The sequence below is a fragment of the Mus musculus genome, chromosome 2 (genome assembly GCF_000001635.26).
Source record: "Mus musculus strain C57BL/6J chromosome 2, GRCm38.p6 C57BL/6J".
In the NCBI taxonomy this organism is placed as follows: Eukaryota; Metazoa; Chordata; class Mammalia; order Rodentia; family Muridae; genus Mus; species Mus musculus.
Window position 1 is genome coordinate 102377347 of NC_000068.7, and position 19753 is coordinate 102397099.

The 19753-nt window shown below is 38.9% G+C and overlaps 1 protein-coding gene across 1 annotated transcript in view; it reads right to left on the reverse strand.

The window, feature by feature from the left end:
- The window catches only part of Trim44 (tripartite motif-containing 44), a 100782-nt gene that overhangs the window by 77228 nt on the left and 3801 nt on the right, over positions 1-19753 (reverse strand). The window contains exon 2 of the mRNA NM_020267.2: positions 3518-3595. Within this exon, the coding sequence (NP_064663.2) occupies positions 3518-3595 (78 nt within the window). The remainder of the gene's footprint in view (positions 1-3517; positions 3596-19753) is intronic.

Sequence of the window (19753 nt, forward strand, 5' to 3'; positions counted from 1 at the left end):
GAAGGGATGGGGCCACCCACCCATCTCAAAAGTTTTAACCCAGAATTGTTCCTGCCAATGCGGGGACAAAAAAAATGGAGCAGAGATCAAAGGAGAGGCCATCCAAAGACTGCCCTAACTTGGGATCCATCCTATCTGCAGACACCAAACCCCAACACTACTGCTGATGCCAAGAAGTGCTTGCAGACAGGAGCCTGATATAGCTATCCTCCGAGAGGTTCTGCCAGCAACTGACTAAGATGCAGATACTCACAGCCAACCACTGGACTAAGCCTGGGGACCCCATGGAAGAGTTAGGGGAAGGACTGAAGGAGCTGAAGGGGATTGAAACCCCACAGGAAGAACAACAATATCAACTAATCAGACACAACAGAACTCCCAGGGACTAAACCACCAACCAAAGAGTATACATAGGTGGGTCCATGGCTCCCACTACATATCTGGCCTCAGTGGGAGGGGAGGTGTTTGATCCTGTGGGGGCTTTTTGCCTCAGTGAAGGGGGATGCTAGAGGGGAAGGAGGGAGTAGGTGAGTGAGCTCCCTCTTAGAGGCAAAGGGAAGGGAGAGAAGAATGAGAGGGTTCATAGAGGGGAGACCAAGAAGAGGGACAACCTTTGATATATAAATAAATAAAGTATAGCATTAAAAGTCCCACGGTCTTTTAATAAAAATATAAACACTTAAAAAATGTTAAAAATTAAAAAAGGTTATGATGAATGAGAGAACCATGCTGTTTATAAATGTTTGCTTTAAGTACACTATTTAAAGGAAGCATTGAAAAGCATGTTTTGGAGGAAAGAAATCAACACAAAATAGAAAATGTACCTGTTGCTACTTGCATAAAAGGTTAGTTTGAGATTAGTATGTTACGCTTTTGGTTCAGTGCTTTCTCAGATAAACTCAAGAAAACTGTTAATATAAAAGAACTTGGTTTTTACTTTCTTACCTGTCTAGGGCTTCCCCATCTGCCAAAGACAAGTGCCTACATGACTATATATTTTTGTTTGTCTTGTTTTCTTCAGTATTTGAAACAGTCTCACTGTGTAACCCACTAGAACTCAGGGTGAGCCTGCTTCAGCTTTGTAAGTTCTGAGATAACAGGCCTATGGTATCACTCTCAGATGGACATCTCTTATTTCACTAAAGCTGAGCAAAAGTATAAGAAATGTACATGTAAACAAATAAGCAAAGCAAGAGACAAAAAAGAAAACAAGGGCTGGAGAAATGGCTCAATGGTTGAGAGCACTGACTGCTCTTCCAGAGGTCCAGAGTTCAAATTCCAGCAACCACATGGTGGCTCACAACCATCTGTAATGAGATCTGATACCCTCCGCTTGTGTGTCTGAAGACAGCTACAGTGTACTTCTAAATAATAAATAAAAAAATCTTTAAAAAAAAAAAAAAAGAAAACAAAAAACAAAAAGCAAACCTCTGTTTTGTGTAGCATGTTTCTGAATATTTGGCTAGAAATGAAATTTTTGCAAATTGGACCATATTAAACACATCTAGACAGTTAATTATTTAAAAGGCAACTTCCCAGCAACCATTTTTTGTTATTGTTTTTCTTACAAATTAAAGGTTGTCATTAAAAGCAAGCTTTATCCATAGTATAGGAGATGCTAGATACCTGGAGGAATGTAACCTTTAAAACAAAGCCTACCAGAGCAACACATGCATACATTACATGATTCCTCCCATCTTGTGCAATTTCTAACCCACCACTGGCTGATTCCTGTTCTCAAGGTCACTGCTGGCTGCATGAGCTGTTCCCTATGTTTCCTCTAGTTTTAGAACTATTCTTAGAACCACAGCACAGTCCTTACTTATCCTCCTGCTGTTTTGACTCAGAACCTCTGCTCACACGCCTCTTGAAGCCCTTCCCTTCTTCCTGGCTTGGCCATTTCTCTATTAGAAATAAGTCTGTTCAATTTGTTTCCTAAGCTTAGATTTTATATATTTCATTTTCTTTTTCAAATTTAAAAAACTTAGTCATATTTTTATGTGCCCTTCTATTTGAAGAAAGCAGAAAAACAAAACAAACAAATGATCAGAAAGAACAAAAGGAAAACAGCCCAAAGTTTAGCACAGTGATTCTCACACAGTGTGGGGCTCCCATCAGCCCACATCAAACAAATCAAAACTCTGGGGGTAGGCCCAGAACTCTGTATTGTAATAAATCTTCTGGAAGATTTTTATGAACAATAAAGTTTAAGAACAGTTGATCTAGAAGAAAGTGTGAAATGCTTTGAATAAAATGAAGTGTTCTAGTTTCCCTTTCTCTTGCTTGATAAGTTTACATTTCCATATCATAGTCCTCATGCATACAGGAGGGAAGCCAGAGCAGGAACTCAAGAAAGAACTTGAAGCAGAGACCATGGAGGACTGCTACTTGCTGACTTAGCTAGCCTTCTCACACAGGACCACCTACCTAGGTAAGGTGGTACCCTCAAGTAGGCTGGACCTTCCAACATCAATTAGCAATTAAGACAATTCCCCCACAGACAGGTTCACATGCCAACTTGTTCCAGGCAATTCTCTAATGAAAACTTTCCTCCGAGATGGCACTAGGCTATGTCAAGTTGACATTTAAAGTAAACTAGGACCCAAATCATATCAATAAGACTAACTAACATTCTATTGTCAACACAGATGAATGTCTAGAACATTTTGCATAATGAAAAAGATAACATAAAACCATAGGCATAATATAATTTTTGCAAAAAAATAAAATCTAAAAAAAAAATCTATAAAGTTATATACCAAACTGTCAATTGTTGTAACTAATTTGAGGGGAATTCATTCCACTTTCCTTTCTGAGTACCTGTACCTTTTATCTATAAGCATATATTGTTTTATAATTATAGAAAACAGTCAATCTAGGCATCTTCCATTGCTCTTTAGCAAAACACACAGCTAAACATGAACTCAGAGGCTGGAAAGATGGCTCAGTTACTAAGAGAACTGGCTGCTACTCCAGAGGATCTGAATTTGATTCCCAGCACCCATATGGTGGGTAAAAACCCATCCCAGTTCCTTCATGAGCACAGCATGCATGGAGTGCAAAGACATACATGCAGACAGAATCCAGCAATCAATCAATCAATCAATCAATCAATCAATCAATCAATCTGTGAGTGAGTGAATGAGTTAGTAAATAAACAATAAAAATTGTTGTGTAAATTTAATCTGCAATAGGCTTATTCTCTGAACTAATCAAGCTTTGTGATGCATTAGGAGTTCTAGTAGAAGTGGGACAGAGATAGTGCTCGGTCCCCTATGATTCAATCACTGTTTATAAAGCAACCCAGTCCCCAAATGGCAGGTCATAAAGCCTGAGCTAGTTTGTCCTTAAATAGGTCAATCCAAAAAGGGAATGGTAGGGTACTGCAGGCTAACTGGACAGAAAACTTAAGGATTAACTGATCTAAATAGATGATCATTAACATTCCCTGGACTCAGACCAAGGAGAGCAAATGCTTAAGGTACCAATACCTGGTTAATTCCAAAACAATACTTACTTTAGGGTCTGAGCTCTTGAACTTTAACCTTTCCACCAACTCTATCATTGCTGCCTTCAGTCCACCGGAATCTTTGCTCTAGAAGAAAAAAAGTCAGAGTTACTAGGTAGAATATGATTGATCTCTCAAACACAGTATTTCAGGGGACAGAGAGGACAGTGACACAGAAAGCAAGTCTATCTTATCAGATGAGAGGACCAAACAACTAAGGAAGGCATGCAGCCCCATTCCCCTTCTCCATGGACAAGGAGTCAAAGTACAAATGGTTGGAACGAAAACTAAACACAATTTGTGGCTGGATGTGGTAGCACTTTCCTTTAATCCCAGTACCCAGGAGAAAACTAGCCTAGATTACATAGTGAATTCCAAGCCAGCCAGGCTATAGAAGGAAGGGAGGGAGGGCAGGAGGGGGTGGGGGGTGGGGGAGAGGCAGGCGAGGGAGGGAGGGAGTGAAAATTAAATAAACACAATTTGCTCAGGATGATTTCACTGCTTCATCTCAGACTCAACTATGTCAAGGCCCTGCAAAAGAATTTCTATCTTATGGACTACTGATTTTTATTTTGAAACTTTATGTATCTGATACAGAAGTATTCATATCAGGTTTAAATTCAAATCAAATTACTATAGTTAAGAAAGCAAATTTTTGAGTCAGACACATGGCTTTGAAGTTGTCACTAATTAGTTAAGTAATCTAGGACAAATTATTAAATTTCTCAAACTCTTCTCTCTTGCCTACAAAACAGGGATAATACACAAAAGTAATTATGAGTAAATGGATATGGGTAAAATGAGGTCATTTGAAATATCTGCAGAAGTATTAGCAGAGTGTACAGCATACAGTAAGTGTTCCAAAATGACACCTGCCTGTCATTTATAGTACAGTGGAACAAAAATGTGATGTGAGCCCCCACAGAGGCAAGCCTCTATATAATCTTAAATTTGAGAGTACAATCCAACAAAAATGTAGTGTGAGCCCCTGCCCCCACCTCCAGGCAAGCCTCTATGTAATCTTAAGTTTTAGAGTAGCTATAATAAGAAAGTAAGACCACCTTTAATAAATTTTGCTTAAATTATTATGTCTAAAATATCAGCAACATGTAATTTCAATATGAGGTCTTACCTATTAAGTCTCTGACCTTTTTCTGCTCTGGCCCATATCTTCTCTTGGAAATCCTTTCTTGCCTAATAAATTATCTCCCCCCCTCACTCACACACACATACACACACACACACACACACACACACACACACGGCACTCAAGGTAGGGGGAGAAGGAGATGGAAGGAGGGAGAAAGACAGAGACAAAGAGAGAGAGTCTTATGATTCCTACCCATCCCCAACTAGGTCTTCGAAATCTAGTTCTTATTCATACAGCCCAATTCAAGCTCGACTAGAGACATTTTCTGTAACATGAAGTGTCATGTTACATGTGGCTAGTGAGCACTGTAAAGGTCAGCACAGAAGGCAGACCTTTCCCATATGGCTTCAAAAGCCAACTCTATCACCAGCTGTGTGATATTAGGCAAGTCATCTTACCTCCTGCACCTCTACTTCTTTCTCTATAAAATGGAGCTAGCCATAATAGTACCTGTTGCTGAGAGATAATTACATTCATGTATACCAGGATAGTTAGAACAGGACCTAGCACTGGATAAAAAGAATGAAATATGTATTTAATTACTGTTTTTTCTGATTTGGGATGTTTTGAGTTCCTTAAAGGCTAGAACTATTGTTTAATGTCTGTATCTCTTATACCCTGTTTCAAGAAGGTGTTGCTTTCCCGGGGCTAGAATAACGGCTCAGCAGACAAAGTGCTGCCACTCTGTGGTTGCAAGCCCAGTGATCTGAGCTCAGTTCCTGGAACCCACACAAAGGTGGAAACAGAGAACTGATTTCACAAATTTGTTCTCTGACCTTCACACATGCACGGTGGCATGCATGCCTTCAAATATTTTTAGGTCATTAAGGTAGTGTTTAAAACAAAGGTGTGAAATGTCCATTGAAAGAAATGAATAACTGAATATAAAATCTTAAGAAAAATGTTCTTATTGTAATACATGCATGTAGCAAAATCTCAAGTCACAAGAACTAATTTATTTTCTTATCTCAGAAATTCTATGAAATAGGACAAGACCACTTATTGTTCAGTAAGGAAACAAGCATAAAGACAATTATTGTTATTTTTTTATGGGAGAAGGGTCAATTAAGGTCAATTATTTCTGTAATATGTAATAAACATATTACAGAAATCACTTACTCAAGATCAGCTACAAAGTCAATTCAATCCCTCCCAAACAGGAAATCCTTTGGAAGATCCATTCCATAAATTAGAATACACTAATGGCTCTTCTCCCACTAACTGCCTTCCCCTCCCAAGACTACAAGCAGAAGGTCTAAGGTCATGTGACCATGCCCAGCATTTGCTTTAGATGTGCTCTTTGAACACAACTCAGATCACATTTCCATTCTAGCCATGGTTGTAAAGTTTGGTAATTTCTATTTTTTAAACTAGCTTCTCTACTCGTTTAAGCTTTTAATCTCTATGGTCTTGCAACTGACAGTTGGGAACAGAAATTTAGAAGTCATATACCAGGGAGGGTGAAACCTTAGTACTTAAAAAAGGCTTAGGTTGCCAGATACAATCCTGCTTTTTATAAGATAATCAGACAAAAAAAGCCTGTCTGGTGATATCATTCCTCTAACCTATTTTCATTGGCTGAACAAGCAGGTCACTTGTCCCTGGAAAGCTTTCCCCAGCATCTCTCTCTCTCTCTCTCCCTCTCTCCCTCTCTCTCTCTCTTTCCAGCTGCTGGCACCCATTTTAAGCTATTCAGCAAGAACACTAATGGATTATGACTTTACCCCTGGCTGTAGAAAAAAGAAAGGAATGCACCAAACCATGTCTTGCCGCCTTGTCTTGTCTTTCCTTCAGAAAACGAAGAATGAAGGAATCCCTAAGCAGATGACAGACTGAAGGCAGCTGTACCTTGCTAGTTTAGAGATGAGGAAACCCTTTGTCTTTTCCTAAAAATGCATTTCACCACCAGAATCCTTCCTCCTGCCCACAAAGCATCAAAAGCATGGCCTCCCCAGGGGACACACAGAGCAGCATCTGAGAGCCTTCCTTCAGGAAATCCTACATTCTACATTTCCAGCCAATTCAAGAGTTATTTTCAAACATTCATTGGGCTTTACATTGAGCCTGCTATGTTCAGCCTCAAAACAAGTATGAAGAATAGCTTCCCTAATACAACCACCCCCAAATAGAAATGAAAATGAAAGTCTCTTAGAGCAAACCTGTCTCTAACAAGTTCTAGAATTGATGCAAAACTACAAAAGGAAGATTCTGGTCCAAGTTCACCCCATCCACGGCTTGTATTCCCCACACCTACTCCTTCCTGTACTCTATGGAGCCTTATGCATATTCTGACAAACAGACAGCAATCTGGTAGGCTATACTAGGAGAGCAGTGCCCAGGCACTAAGTAGAGGGGGAAGATACCGACTGTTTCAAACTGAGCTACTCTGGAGGCCTGAGAAAGGGAAACAATTAAGTCAGAGAGCCAGAACTCAACCACCAAAGCCCAGAGTGAGAGAGAGACTGCCCTGAAAGCAGGTGTAGAGAGAGAACAGGTCACTAAAAAGCAGAGGCATCCAGGGGCAAGAGGCTCAGTGAAATGATGTCACTGAGAAAAGGAGCCCTGCTTTCCGGCAGACATCATCAGAGGCTAATTATGAGGTCCAGTATTCCTGAGACTGAGGTTAGCAAGCTAGAGCCACCACTCTGCCATACTTTGCTGTAGAGGCAAGTACTCTGAACAAAGAAGTACTTGGCACCTATAGTGGGGCAGTTAATGAATACCTTCTAGGTTTTGAAAGGTCAAAGACAGATCCTGTACAAATCTCAAGACTGTTTTGCCATCCCCACCCCCAATACACTTGGGAGACATACATCCTCCAAATCTACCCCAGAGAGAACATTAACCACCCTAGGGGACAGAGTCTGGGGAGTCTCCAAAAAGAAAAGAGCATGCCCAACCCAATAACTACAAAGCTACATATGGACAGCAGAAGCCTTTGCTATGCAAAAGGAAGCTACTAAAGTGAAGAGTGACTGAGACTCTTGTAGGGTTCAGGCTCAGCACCAGCATAAATCTTCTGACAGGTTCAATTTACCTTCCCTAACCCAAGCACAAAATGTCAGTTTCCAATTTTTGGGATCCAAGAAGAGACTGCTCTAACTTTTAATTCCATTTTTTTAAATACCTTTTACGCTTTGCCTTTTGAAGCCAGTATTACCCTAAGGACAAAACAACAACTATAGATGACAAAGTTCTCAACAAAACACTTGAGAACCAAATTCAAGAATAGGCTAAAAACATCACATATCATGATGAAGTTGATTACACCACAAGGTTGGTTCAAAATATGAAAAGAAAAAAGGGGGGAAGGGAATACAAACAACTAAGGAAAAGTCAGACCTGCAAATATTTTTTATTTGTAGATCATATACTTAAAAGACTTAAAACTCTACAAGGCAAATTTCAGACTTAGGTACCTTCAGCAAAGAATTAGGATATAAAGATAAAAAAAAATTATGTACCAACAACAAACTTTGCATGAACAAGTTAGGAAAACTATCCCATTTGTAATAGCTTAAAAATAAAATAAAATCTTGAGCCTAAACCAAACCACAGAATTAAAAGACCTCTATTAAAAAAAAAAAAAAAAAAAAAAACCTAAAGACCTTAAAAAAAAAAAAAAAAAAAAAAAAAAAACAACTGAAGACTCTAGATAATGGAAAGACCTCCAATTCTCAAAGACTACAGAATTAATATTGTTGAAATAATGATATCACCAAAAGTGGTCTACATATTTAATAATCCACATCAGATTTTAAATGGCATTCTTCACAAACATTATGAATAAGACTCCAAATAGCCAAAATAATCCAAGCAGGGAGGGAAAAAAAAAATCAATGCTGGAATGGTCACAATTATTTAATCTTGGCTTATATTACAGAATCATAATGAATAAACTTTATGGTACTGTACAAAACAGAAATGTAGACCAAGAGGACCCAGAAACCACACAGCATGGTCACCTAATTTTTGACAAAGCTGTCAAATATACACTAGGGAAATGGGGCAACCACCTGTAGAAGAAATTAGATTCATATTTCTTTTCCTACACAAAAATCAAATGGCAATAAATCAAAAACCTTAATCTAAGATCTGAACTGCTGAGGCTCCTGGGCTCTAGGAGCTTTCCTCTAGAACCTGCAGGAAAACAGCAAACACACATCAGGATAACGATACAGGAGGCAGGTGACAGTGGAGGCAGGTGTGGTGGTGCGTATCTTTAATCCCAGCACTGAGGAGGCAGAGGCTGAGCCTGAGGCAGGTCGACTTCTGTGAGTTCAAGTCCAGCCAGGGCTACATAGCAAGACCAAGTTTCAAAACACAAATAACAAAAAAGCAAATAAAAAGCCAGGTAGTGATGGCACACACCCTTAATCCCAGCAGAGGCAGGTGAATCTCCTGACTTGGGAAGCCAACCTAGTCTACAGAGCTAGTTTGTGGATAGCTAGGCCTTTCTCAAGGGGAACAAAAAGATACAGAGGTAGATGTTTAATGCAACACTATTCACAACAGCCTTTTTATGAAACCAACATAGGAATGGAAAAGTATGATATATACATACACACAATGCAAATGTTTTCAAAAAAGGAATGAAATTATGGCAATGGCAACAACTGGAGATACTCATATTAAGCCAACTAAGACAATGGCAAAATGCTAAATAGCATATGTGTTCTCTTATTTGTATTTGTACTTAAATGTATGTGTACATATTGTACCTGTGACTTGAAAGCAGAAGTAATGTTAAGGGGACCAAGGAGAAGACAAGAGTTGGGAAAAGGGAGATTATGAGGGGAAATATGTTCAATATTGTATACTAATGTACAAAAACTTAAACATAAAGAAAGATTTTTTTAAAGTTTGAAAAGAGGGCTCAATGAGTAGACCCAGAAACCATAAAATTATTAAATGAAAATTCCAGTTGGAGAGGTGGGCTATTTGCCTTTGAGTTACCAGCCAGGGGAGCCCCAGAGACCCTCAAAATGATAAGGCTATTGCTTATTGCTGTTGGATTCTCCCCACGACTATATGCTAAGACCATGTCACTGAAGATACCACATACTTTGGTTACAGGATATAGAAGAATCAAGTAGGAGCTGAACTGAAAGTTTCCTCCATGCTGACTAGCTTTCATAGTGCCAGAAGGTTCCATGCAGGCTGCTGCTGCAGGAGAGATGTCACTAACAGTTTTACTCAGCTATGGATCCTGTTAAGTTCCAGGCAGTAATGTGTACACTAGTGCAACAATGGCATCACTTTTTCTAGAGGTAACCAACTCCTTTCTGTTTGGACTTAATTCACATCTGGTACTGAAACCTGACTAAACGCCCATGGCCAGAGAGGCCATGGGCCCTATTGGAGAAGTTATAGCATCAGCATTTAGCTAAATGGACATGATATGCCCATCAACTTGTTTTATAAATATTTGTGCTTATGCTCATAGTTTACTGCTGTCATTCAGGTTTGGTCAGAGAAGCTTCTTTTTCCAGTGGGCAAGTTACTTAAGAGATGCATAAGCAGTGAAAGTCCTAAGTATAAATGACTGTTTCAGGGCTGGCGAGATGGCTCAGTGGGTAAGAGCACTGACTGCTCTTCCGAAGGTCCTGAGTTCAAATCCCAGCAACCATATGGTGGCTCACAACCATCCGTAATGAGATCTGACACCTTCTTCTGGTGCGTCTGAAGACAGCTACAGTGTACTTATGTATAATAATAAATAAATCTTTAAAAAAAAAAAAAGACTGTTTCATGCTTAGCTCTTAATGAGACTTCTTTATCATTCACTCCAAGGTTCATAGAAATTGTGGAAGAGGAGACTGAAAGGATATAAGACTAGAAGAACTGGCCTGTGCCAGCAGGAGCAGGGACACAGGGTTTAGGAAACCGGCCCTACCAGCACCAGCGGCAAAGGTTCTTTCTGGTAGGCACTAGCTCCAGGCCACCTTGGGTTGAACTCTGCAAATGGTCCCACTGTCCCCAGAGGAGCCCTAGCACACCCAGGATCTTAGGATCACTGGTGAGTGGAATGCAACATCTTCCCAAAAATGGAAGTAGAAACAAGGAAGAAATCACAAAGGGAGACCACTCTGGAAATAGAAAAAACAGGAAAGAAGTCAGGAGCCATTGATGCAAGCATAACCAACAGAATACAAGAGATAGAAGAGAGAGTCTCAGGTGCAGAAGATACCATAGAACACACTGACACAACAATTAAAGAAAATGTGAAATGCAAAAAGATACTAACCCAAAACATCCAGGAAATCCAGGACACAATGAGAAACCAAACCTAAGGATAATAGGTATAGAAGAGAGTAAAGATTCCCTACTTAAAGGGCCAGTAAATATCTTCAACAAAACTATAGAATAAAACTTCTCCAACCTAAAGAAAGAGATGCCCATGAACATACAAGGAGCCTACAGAACTCCAAATAGTTTGGACCAGAAAAGAAATTCCTACCATCACATAATAATCAAAAGACCAAATGCACAAAACAAAGAAAGTATATTAAAAGCAGTAAGGGAAAAAGGTCAAGTAACATATAAAGGCAGACCTATCAGAATTACACCTGACTTCTCCTCCAGAGACTATGAAAGCCAGAAGATCTTGGGCAGATGTTATACAGACCCTCAGAGAACACAAATGCCACCTCAGGCTACTATACCCAGCACAACTCTCAATTACCATAGATGGAGTAACGAAGGTATTCCATGACAAAACCAAATTTACACAGTATCTTTCCACAAATCCAACCCTTCAAAGGATAATAAAGGGAAAACTCCAACACAAAGAGGGAAACTAAGCTCAAGAAAAAGCAAGAAAGTAATCTTTCAACAAACAGAATTCCAACTCTAACAACAACAATAACAGGAAGCAACAATTACTTTTCCTTACTATCTCTTAATATCAATAGACTCAATTACCCAATAAAAAGACATAGACTAAACTTTTTGCTGCATACAAACCCACCTCAGGGACAAAGACAGACACTACCTTAGAGTAATAGGCTGGAAAACAATTTTCCAAGCAAATGATCCCAAGAAACAAGCTGGAATAGTCATTCTAATATTGAATAAAATCGACTTTCAAACTAAAGCTCTCAAGATAAGGAAGGGCACTTCTTAATCATCAAAGGTAAAATTTAACAAGATGAACTCTCAGTTCTGAACATCTATGCTCCAAATGCAAGGGCATCCACATTCATTAAAGAAACTTTGCTAAAACTCAAAACACACATTACACCTCACACAATAATAGTGAGAGATTTCAACACTCCACTGTCATCAATGGACAGAACCTGGAAACAGAAACTAAACAGAGACACAATGAAACTAACAGAAGTTATGAAACACATTGATTTAACAGATGTCTATAGAACATTTCATCCTAAAACAAAAGGATATACCTTCTTCTCAGCACCTCATAGTACCTTCTCCAAAACTGACCATATAATCAGACACCAAACAGGCCTCAACAGATACAAAAATATTGAGATAGTCCCATGCACCCTATCAGATCACAATGGACTAAGGATGATCTTCAATAACAACATAAATAATAGAAAGCCTACATGCATGTGGAAGCTGAACAACACTCTACTCAAAGATAACTTAATCAAAGAAGAAATAAAGGAAGAGATTAAAGACTTTTTTGAGTTTAATGAAAATGAAGCCACAATATACCCAAACTTATGGGACACAATGAAAGCAGTCCTAAGAAGAAAACTCATAGCTCTGAATGCCTCCAAAAAGAAACTGGAGAGAGCATACACTAGCAGCTTGACTTCACACCTAAAACCTCTAGAACAAAAGGAAGCAAATTCACCAAAGAGGAGTAGAAGGCAGGAAATAAACTCAAGGCTGAAATCAACCAAGTGGAAACAAAAAGAACTATACAAAGAATCAACCAAACCAGGAGCTGATTCTTTGAAAAAAAATTAACAAGATAGATAAACCCTTAGCCAGACTAACTAGAGGGCACAGGGACAGCATCCTAATTAACAAAATCAGAAATGAAAAGGAAGACATAACAACAGAATCTGAGGAAATCCAAAAAAAAAAAAAAATCATCATATCCTACTACAAAAGCCTATACTCAACAAAACTGGAAAACCTGGATAAAATGGACAATTTTCTAGACTTATACTAGGTACCAAAGTTAAATCAGGATCAGATTAGTGATCTAAACAGCCCATATGCCCTAAAGAAATAGAAAACAGTCATTAATAGTCTCCCAACCAAAAAAAGCCCAGGACTAGATGGGCTTAGTACAGATTTCTATCAGACCTTCAAAGACCACCTAATTCCAATACTCTTCAAACTATTCCACAAAATAGAAACAGAAGGTTCTCTACCCAATTTATTCTATGAAACCACAATTACTCTGATACCTAAATCACATAAAGACCCAACAAAGAAAGAGAACTTCAGACCAATTTCCCTTATGAATATCGATGCAAAAATACTCAATAAAATTCTCCCAAACCGAATCCAAGAGCATGTCAAAATGATCATCCATCTTGGATCAAGTAGGCTTCATCCCAGGGATGCAGTGATGGTTTAATATACGGAAATCCATCAACGTAATCCACTATATAAACAAACACAAAAACCACATGATCATCTCATTAGATGCTGAGAAAGCATTTGACAAAGTCCAACACCCCTTCATGATAAAAGTCTTGGAAAGATCAGGAATTCAAGGCCCATACCAAAACATAATAAAAGCAATATACAGCAAACCAGTAGCCAACATCAAACTAAATAGTGAGAAACTGGAAGCAATCACACAAAATCAGGAACTAGACAAGGCTGCTCACCCTTTCCCTACCTATTCAATATAGTACTTGAAGTCCTAGCCAGAGCAATAAGACAACAAAAGGAGATCAAAGGAATACAAATTGGAAAGGAAGAAGTCAAAATATCACTATTTGCTGATGATATGATAGTATATATAAGTGACCCCAAAAATTCCACCAGCGAACTCCTAAATCTGATAAACTACTTCAGTGAAGTAGCTGGATATTAAATTAAATCAAACAAATCAGTGGCCTTTCTGTACACAAAGGATAAACAGGCTCAGAAAGAAATTAGAGAAACAACACCCTTCAAAATAGTCACAACTAATATAAAATACCTTGGTGTAACTCTACCTAAGGAAGTGAAAGATCTGTATATTAAGAACTTCAAGTCTCTGAAGAAAGAAATTGAAGAAGATCTCAGAAGATGGAAAGACCTCCCATGCTGATGGATTGGCAGGATTAATATAGTCAAAATAGCTATCTTGCCGAAAGCAATCTACAGGTTCAATGCAATCCCCATCAAAATACCAACTCAACTCTTCACAGAGTTAGAAAGGACAATTTTCAAATTCATCAGGAATAACAAAAATCCTAGGATAGCAAAAACTCTTCTCAACAATAAAAGAACCTCTGGTGGAATCACCATCCCCGACCTGAAGCTGTACTACAGAGCAACTGTGATAAAAAAAAAAAAACTGCATGGTACTGGTACAGTGACAGACAGATAGATCAATGGAACAGATTTGAAGACCCAGAAATGAACTCACACACCTATGGTCACTTGATCTTTGAGAAAGGCTCTAAAACCATCCAGTGGAAAGAAGACAGAATTTTCAACAAATGGTGCTGGCTTAACTGGCGGTTAGCATGTACAAGAATGTGAAATGATCCATTCTTATCTCCTTGTACAAAGCTCAAGTCTAAGTGGATGAAAGAACTCCACTTATAGATGAGAAAGTGGGGAAGAGCCTCAAAGATATGGGCACAGGGGAAAGATTACTGAACAGAACAATTGTATGTGCTGTAAGATCAAGAATCGACAAATGGAACCTCATAAAATTGCAAAGCTTCTGTAAGGCAAAGGACACTGTCAATCAGACCAAAAGGCAACCAACAGATTGGGAAAATATCCTTACCAATCCTAAATCTGATAGGGGGCTAATATCCAATATATACAAAGAAATCAAGAAGTTGGACTCCAGAAAACCAAACAACCCTATTAAAAAATGGGGTACAGAGCCAAAGAATTCTCAACTGAGGAAGACCAAATAGCTGAGAAGCACCTAAAAAAAATGTTCAACATCCTTAATCATCAGGGAAATCAAATCAAAACAACCCTGAGATTCTACTTCACACCAGTCAGAATGGCTAAAATTAAAAACTCAGGTCATAGCAGATGCTGGTGAGGATGTGGAGAAAGAGGAACACTCTTCCATTGCTGATGGGACTGCAAGCTGGTACAACCATTCTGGAAGTTAGTTTGGTGGTTCCTCAGAAAATTTGACATAGTTGTACCAGAAGATCCAGCCATAACATTCCTGGGCATATACCCAGAAGATGCTCCAACATGTAATAAGGACACATGCTATGTTCATCATAGCAGCCTTATTTATAATAGCCAGAAGTTGGAAAGAACCCAGATGTCCCTTAACAAAGGAATGGATACAGAAAATGTAGTACATTTACACAATAGAGTACAACATAGCTATTAAAAACAATGAATTTATGAAATTCTTAGACAAATGGATGAATCTGGAGGATATCATCCTAAGTGAGATAACCCAATCACAAAAGAACACACATGATATGCACTCACTGGTAAGTGGTTATTAGCCCAGAAGCTCAGAATCCTTCTTAGAAGGGGGAACAAAATACCCATGAAAGGTGTTACAGAGACAAAGTTCGGAGCAGAGACTGAAGGAACGACCATCCAGAGACTGCCCCACTTGGGGATCTATCCCATAATCAACCACCAAACCCAGACACTATGGCAGATGCCAAGAGCTTGTGTACAGGAGTTTAATATAGCTGTCTCCTAAGGGGCTCTGCCAGTGCCTGACAAATACAGAAGTGGATGCTCACAATCATTCGGACAGAGCACAAGGTCCCCAATGAAGGAGCTAGAGAAAGTACCCAAGGAACTGAAGGAGTTTGAAGCCCCATAGGAGGAACATCAATATGAACTAACCAGTACCCCCAGGGCTCCCTGGGACTAAACCACTAATCAAAGAAAACACATGGTGGAACTTGTGGCTCTAGCTGTATATGTAGCAGAGGATGGCCTAGTTGGTCATCAATGAGAGGAGAGGCCCTAGGTCCTGCAAAGGATCTATGCCCCAGTATAGGGGAATGCCAGGACCAGGAATGGGAGTGGGAGGGATGGGGAGCAGGGGGAGGGGAAGGGGATAGGGGATTTTTGGAGGGGAAACCAGGAAAGGGGATAACATTTGAAATGTAAATAAAGGGGCTGGTGTGATGGCTCGGTGGGTAAGAGCACCTGACTGCTCTTCCGAAGGTCCGGAGTTCAAATCCCAGCAACCACATGGTGACTCACAACCATCTGTAACAAGATCTGATGCCCTCTTCTGGAGTGTCTGAAGACAGCTACAGTGTACTTACATATAATAAATAAATAAATCTTAAAAAAAAAAAGAAGTGTAAATAAAGAAAGTATCTACTAAAAAAAACAAAAAACAAAAAGACTAGAAGAACTAACTGGGTGAAAAAGTGTGAATGCTGCCTTCCAGGCATGACACAATTAAAACTCTCGGGAGTTATGATCATCTGCACAAGTCTGGCCAATCAACATTCCACTGTGGAGAGGGAAGGGTTTAACAAGCTGCATCTCTCCCCAGATCAACAGCAGTTGATGGTGACAAGGCATTTTCTTCAGTAGAGTGGCCTCTGAAGTTGCCCATGTTCCTAGAAATAACTCTTCACTCATGTTTCTGCATATACAATGTGGTGCATGTACCAATGGCATTTCATCTATTCATAATGAAAAATGAAATCACATTTTTTTGAAAATGAGTGGAACTGGAAAATATATCAATCAAAACAACCTAGACTCAAAAAAAAAACTGCATTTTTTCTCATATGTGGATCCTAGCATTTAATTTTTCTATAAGTTTATGTAGGAGATAGTTAGGTCATGAAACGAGAACCACAAGGGAAGGGGAGAGATGTGAAGGGGAGACAGAATACATGTGACATGAAAATGGAACGGAGGTTACCTGGAGAAGGAAAGAGTCCAGCAGGAGGAAGGAAAGGGGACAAAGGTGGGGAGTTGAGGCAAGGAATCAACAAAAACAAAGCATATGTGAAAATGCCACAGTGAAACTCATTACTTTATAGACTATAATTAAAATACAACAATTAAACATTTTTGCTAAAAAGGGATGAAATGAAAAATTAATATCACCATCCCACAAGTAAAAATATTTACCACCTTCTGCATCTTCTTTAATTTCCAACTTGAAACCCACTTTCATACTGGGCAACCATCTTTGGTTCCTTAGACTCAAAAAACATTCTTGGATCTGAAATCTATTACCAAGTGGTTTTGTTGTTACTGTTGTTTTTAAAGAGTTTTTTTTTTTTTTTTTTTTTTTTTTAATGGAGAAAATGGAATGTAAGGTAGCAAGAGTTGGAGGAGTATTACCACTTGCCACAGTGGGTGGTGAAGCGCATACAGATTTTGCAAACTCTTTAGAGTTAGGGTTAAAGCACTGAGGGACTAGAGATAATGCTTCCTGCTCTTCTAGAGGACCAGAGTTCAGTTTCCAGAGTTGAGTGGCTCAGAACCACCTGTAACTACAGCTCTAGGGGATCTAACGGCCTCTGCTGGCCTTTGTAGCACCTCCCTAAAAGAAGTTTGGAAAACTGTGCTTCCTCTTACATGTTTAACCTGACAGGTAAACTGGGCATGCATGGTGGCACACACCTTGGAACTTGGAGGCCTGAGACAGGAGAGGTCGCCAGTATGAGGCTAGACTACATATCAAGTACCAGACATGCAAGGACTTAAAAAAAAAGGGGGGGGGGGTGTTAAAAAGTCAAAAATAAAAAAATAAACATAAATTGATAGCTAAAATATTTCCTGAATAAACCTTCACCTAGAAAATTTAAGAACTCCAATAACTATGTGTTGAATGAATGAAGAAATCAAAAGAAAAAAAACTTTCTTCAAATAACACTATTAACTTCAAATAACATAAATACAGCTTAATAATTTATCTCATGAAATTATGAAAAAGTTAAATGACAAGCATGTATGATGTTTACAGTACAGACCATAGGACACAGACAGTTCTCCACACATTTTTGTTGCCACTGTAATTGTTACTGACTACACAGTAACAACTAAATATCAGATAATAAACTAAAAAAAATGCTGAAGAGAAAGAAAATTAAGAAATCCACTTGTTCTGCAGAATAGGAAATCAGAGGGATGGGAAAATAGTTTGAGAGTATTTATGCATAAAGTACCCAATCAACAGGAAAATGCTTCTGTAAAATATGAAATCATAAATGAGTGGAAGAATCACTGAGAATACACACAGAATAAAAGCAACAGGAAAAATATACATTCTGCTGTCTGAACTGAATTCAAATTCTTCTTTTTACTTACCACTGTGAAATGAAACAAACAGCCAAACAACACTAAACCGTCAACTCTGTTAAATACCCTACAAGGCTGATGTCTCATTAGAACTTCTTCTTCTTTTTTTTGTTTTGTTTTTGTTTTTTTGAGACAGGGTTTTTTTCTTTATAACCCTGGCTGTCCTGGAACTCACTTTTTAGACCAGGCTGGCCTCGAACTCAGAAATCGGCCTGCCTCTGCCTCCGGAGTGCTGGGATTAAAGGGGTGCGCCACCACGCCCAGCCGTCATTAGAACTTTTGAGATGATGGAGAACTCGAATGTTGCTATTCTGAAGGCAAGTTGTTCTACCTGTGCTATCTTTAGCCCCTTGGATAGCTATTTATTGTCCACCTCTGTGCTGAAACTAGCACCCTTGTGACTATCGGGAAAGATCTTTTTTTTGGGGGAATGTACAAATTCTAATTTCTACAAATCCAAAGGTTACGAATATTATCAAGGCAGTGGTGGTGCACACCTTTAATCCTAGCACTTGGGAGGCAGAGGCAGGTGGATTTCTGAGTTCGAGGGCAGCCTGGTCTACAGAGTGAGTTCCAGGACAGCCAGGGCTACACAGAGAAACCATGTCTCGAAAAACCAAAAAAAAAAAAGAAAAAAAAAGACCATTATCAAATAGCACCTGAATCTATTGCGGAAACATCCACACTTTGCTGTAGCCTGTGCACCTGATGTTTCCATCAATCAATTTTTAAGACACTTTTATCTATAACCTCCTTTGTTCTGTTACTATGAAACTGGTAATGTTGGAATAAGGTAACCTGTTCCTGAGCAATGGTCATTCATATTTGGCTCTGGAATAAACTCTTAATCTCTTTGCAGTGAAAATTGTGATTTTCACTTACTACCCTGAGGACTGAGTCAGAATCTGCAATTCAACACAATTTATACCCTATCAGGCTTCATAAAGATCCAAAGTCCTGCCAGGCCATAGGGGCACATACCAAGCTCATGTTAGAAGAAACCAAAACTCAGAGAAGCTGACTGAATTAGTCAACATGACGCAGCTATGACTGCAAAGATTATCACGATTCCCCCTACCATTCCTCCTTAATAACAGTGTCACCTTTTAACTTGTCATATTATAGCTTGGAGAAATCAGTTCCCATTCTCTCTTGTAACTAGATAAACCATTAGATTAAGTTCTGCCCCATGAAACCTAAGCCAGAATACATACTTCTGGAGAGAAAATAGAGGGGTGTGTTTTTCACCTGTCTGTTATCTTAGAAGTCAGAACTGCTGGCCAGACCTTCAGAGGCCATCTCGGTTTGTAACAAAGATATCAGAAAGGAGCTGGCAAGCACCAAGATACAACTTCAATGCTTCCTTCCTCTAACCCTAGACTGCCTACATCTAGACTTCACTTAAAACAGGGAGAAATACACATCCATGCTATATAAACTGCTGCTAAAGTTATTCCATTACTTTATGTATTGTTGAACTTAGTTCCAAGATAAATATTGATACACTACAACACAATCTCATTATCACTTCTTCAGCAATGCCTTAGAATTAGATAAAATTATTATACTTTATAACACACATTTAACAAGTATTTCATGTGTGTTTATTATCTGATCAGCCTTGTGTTAGGTGCTGGAAATACAATGATGACTAATACATACTACTAGACTTA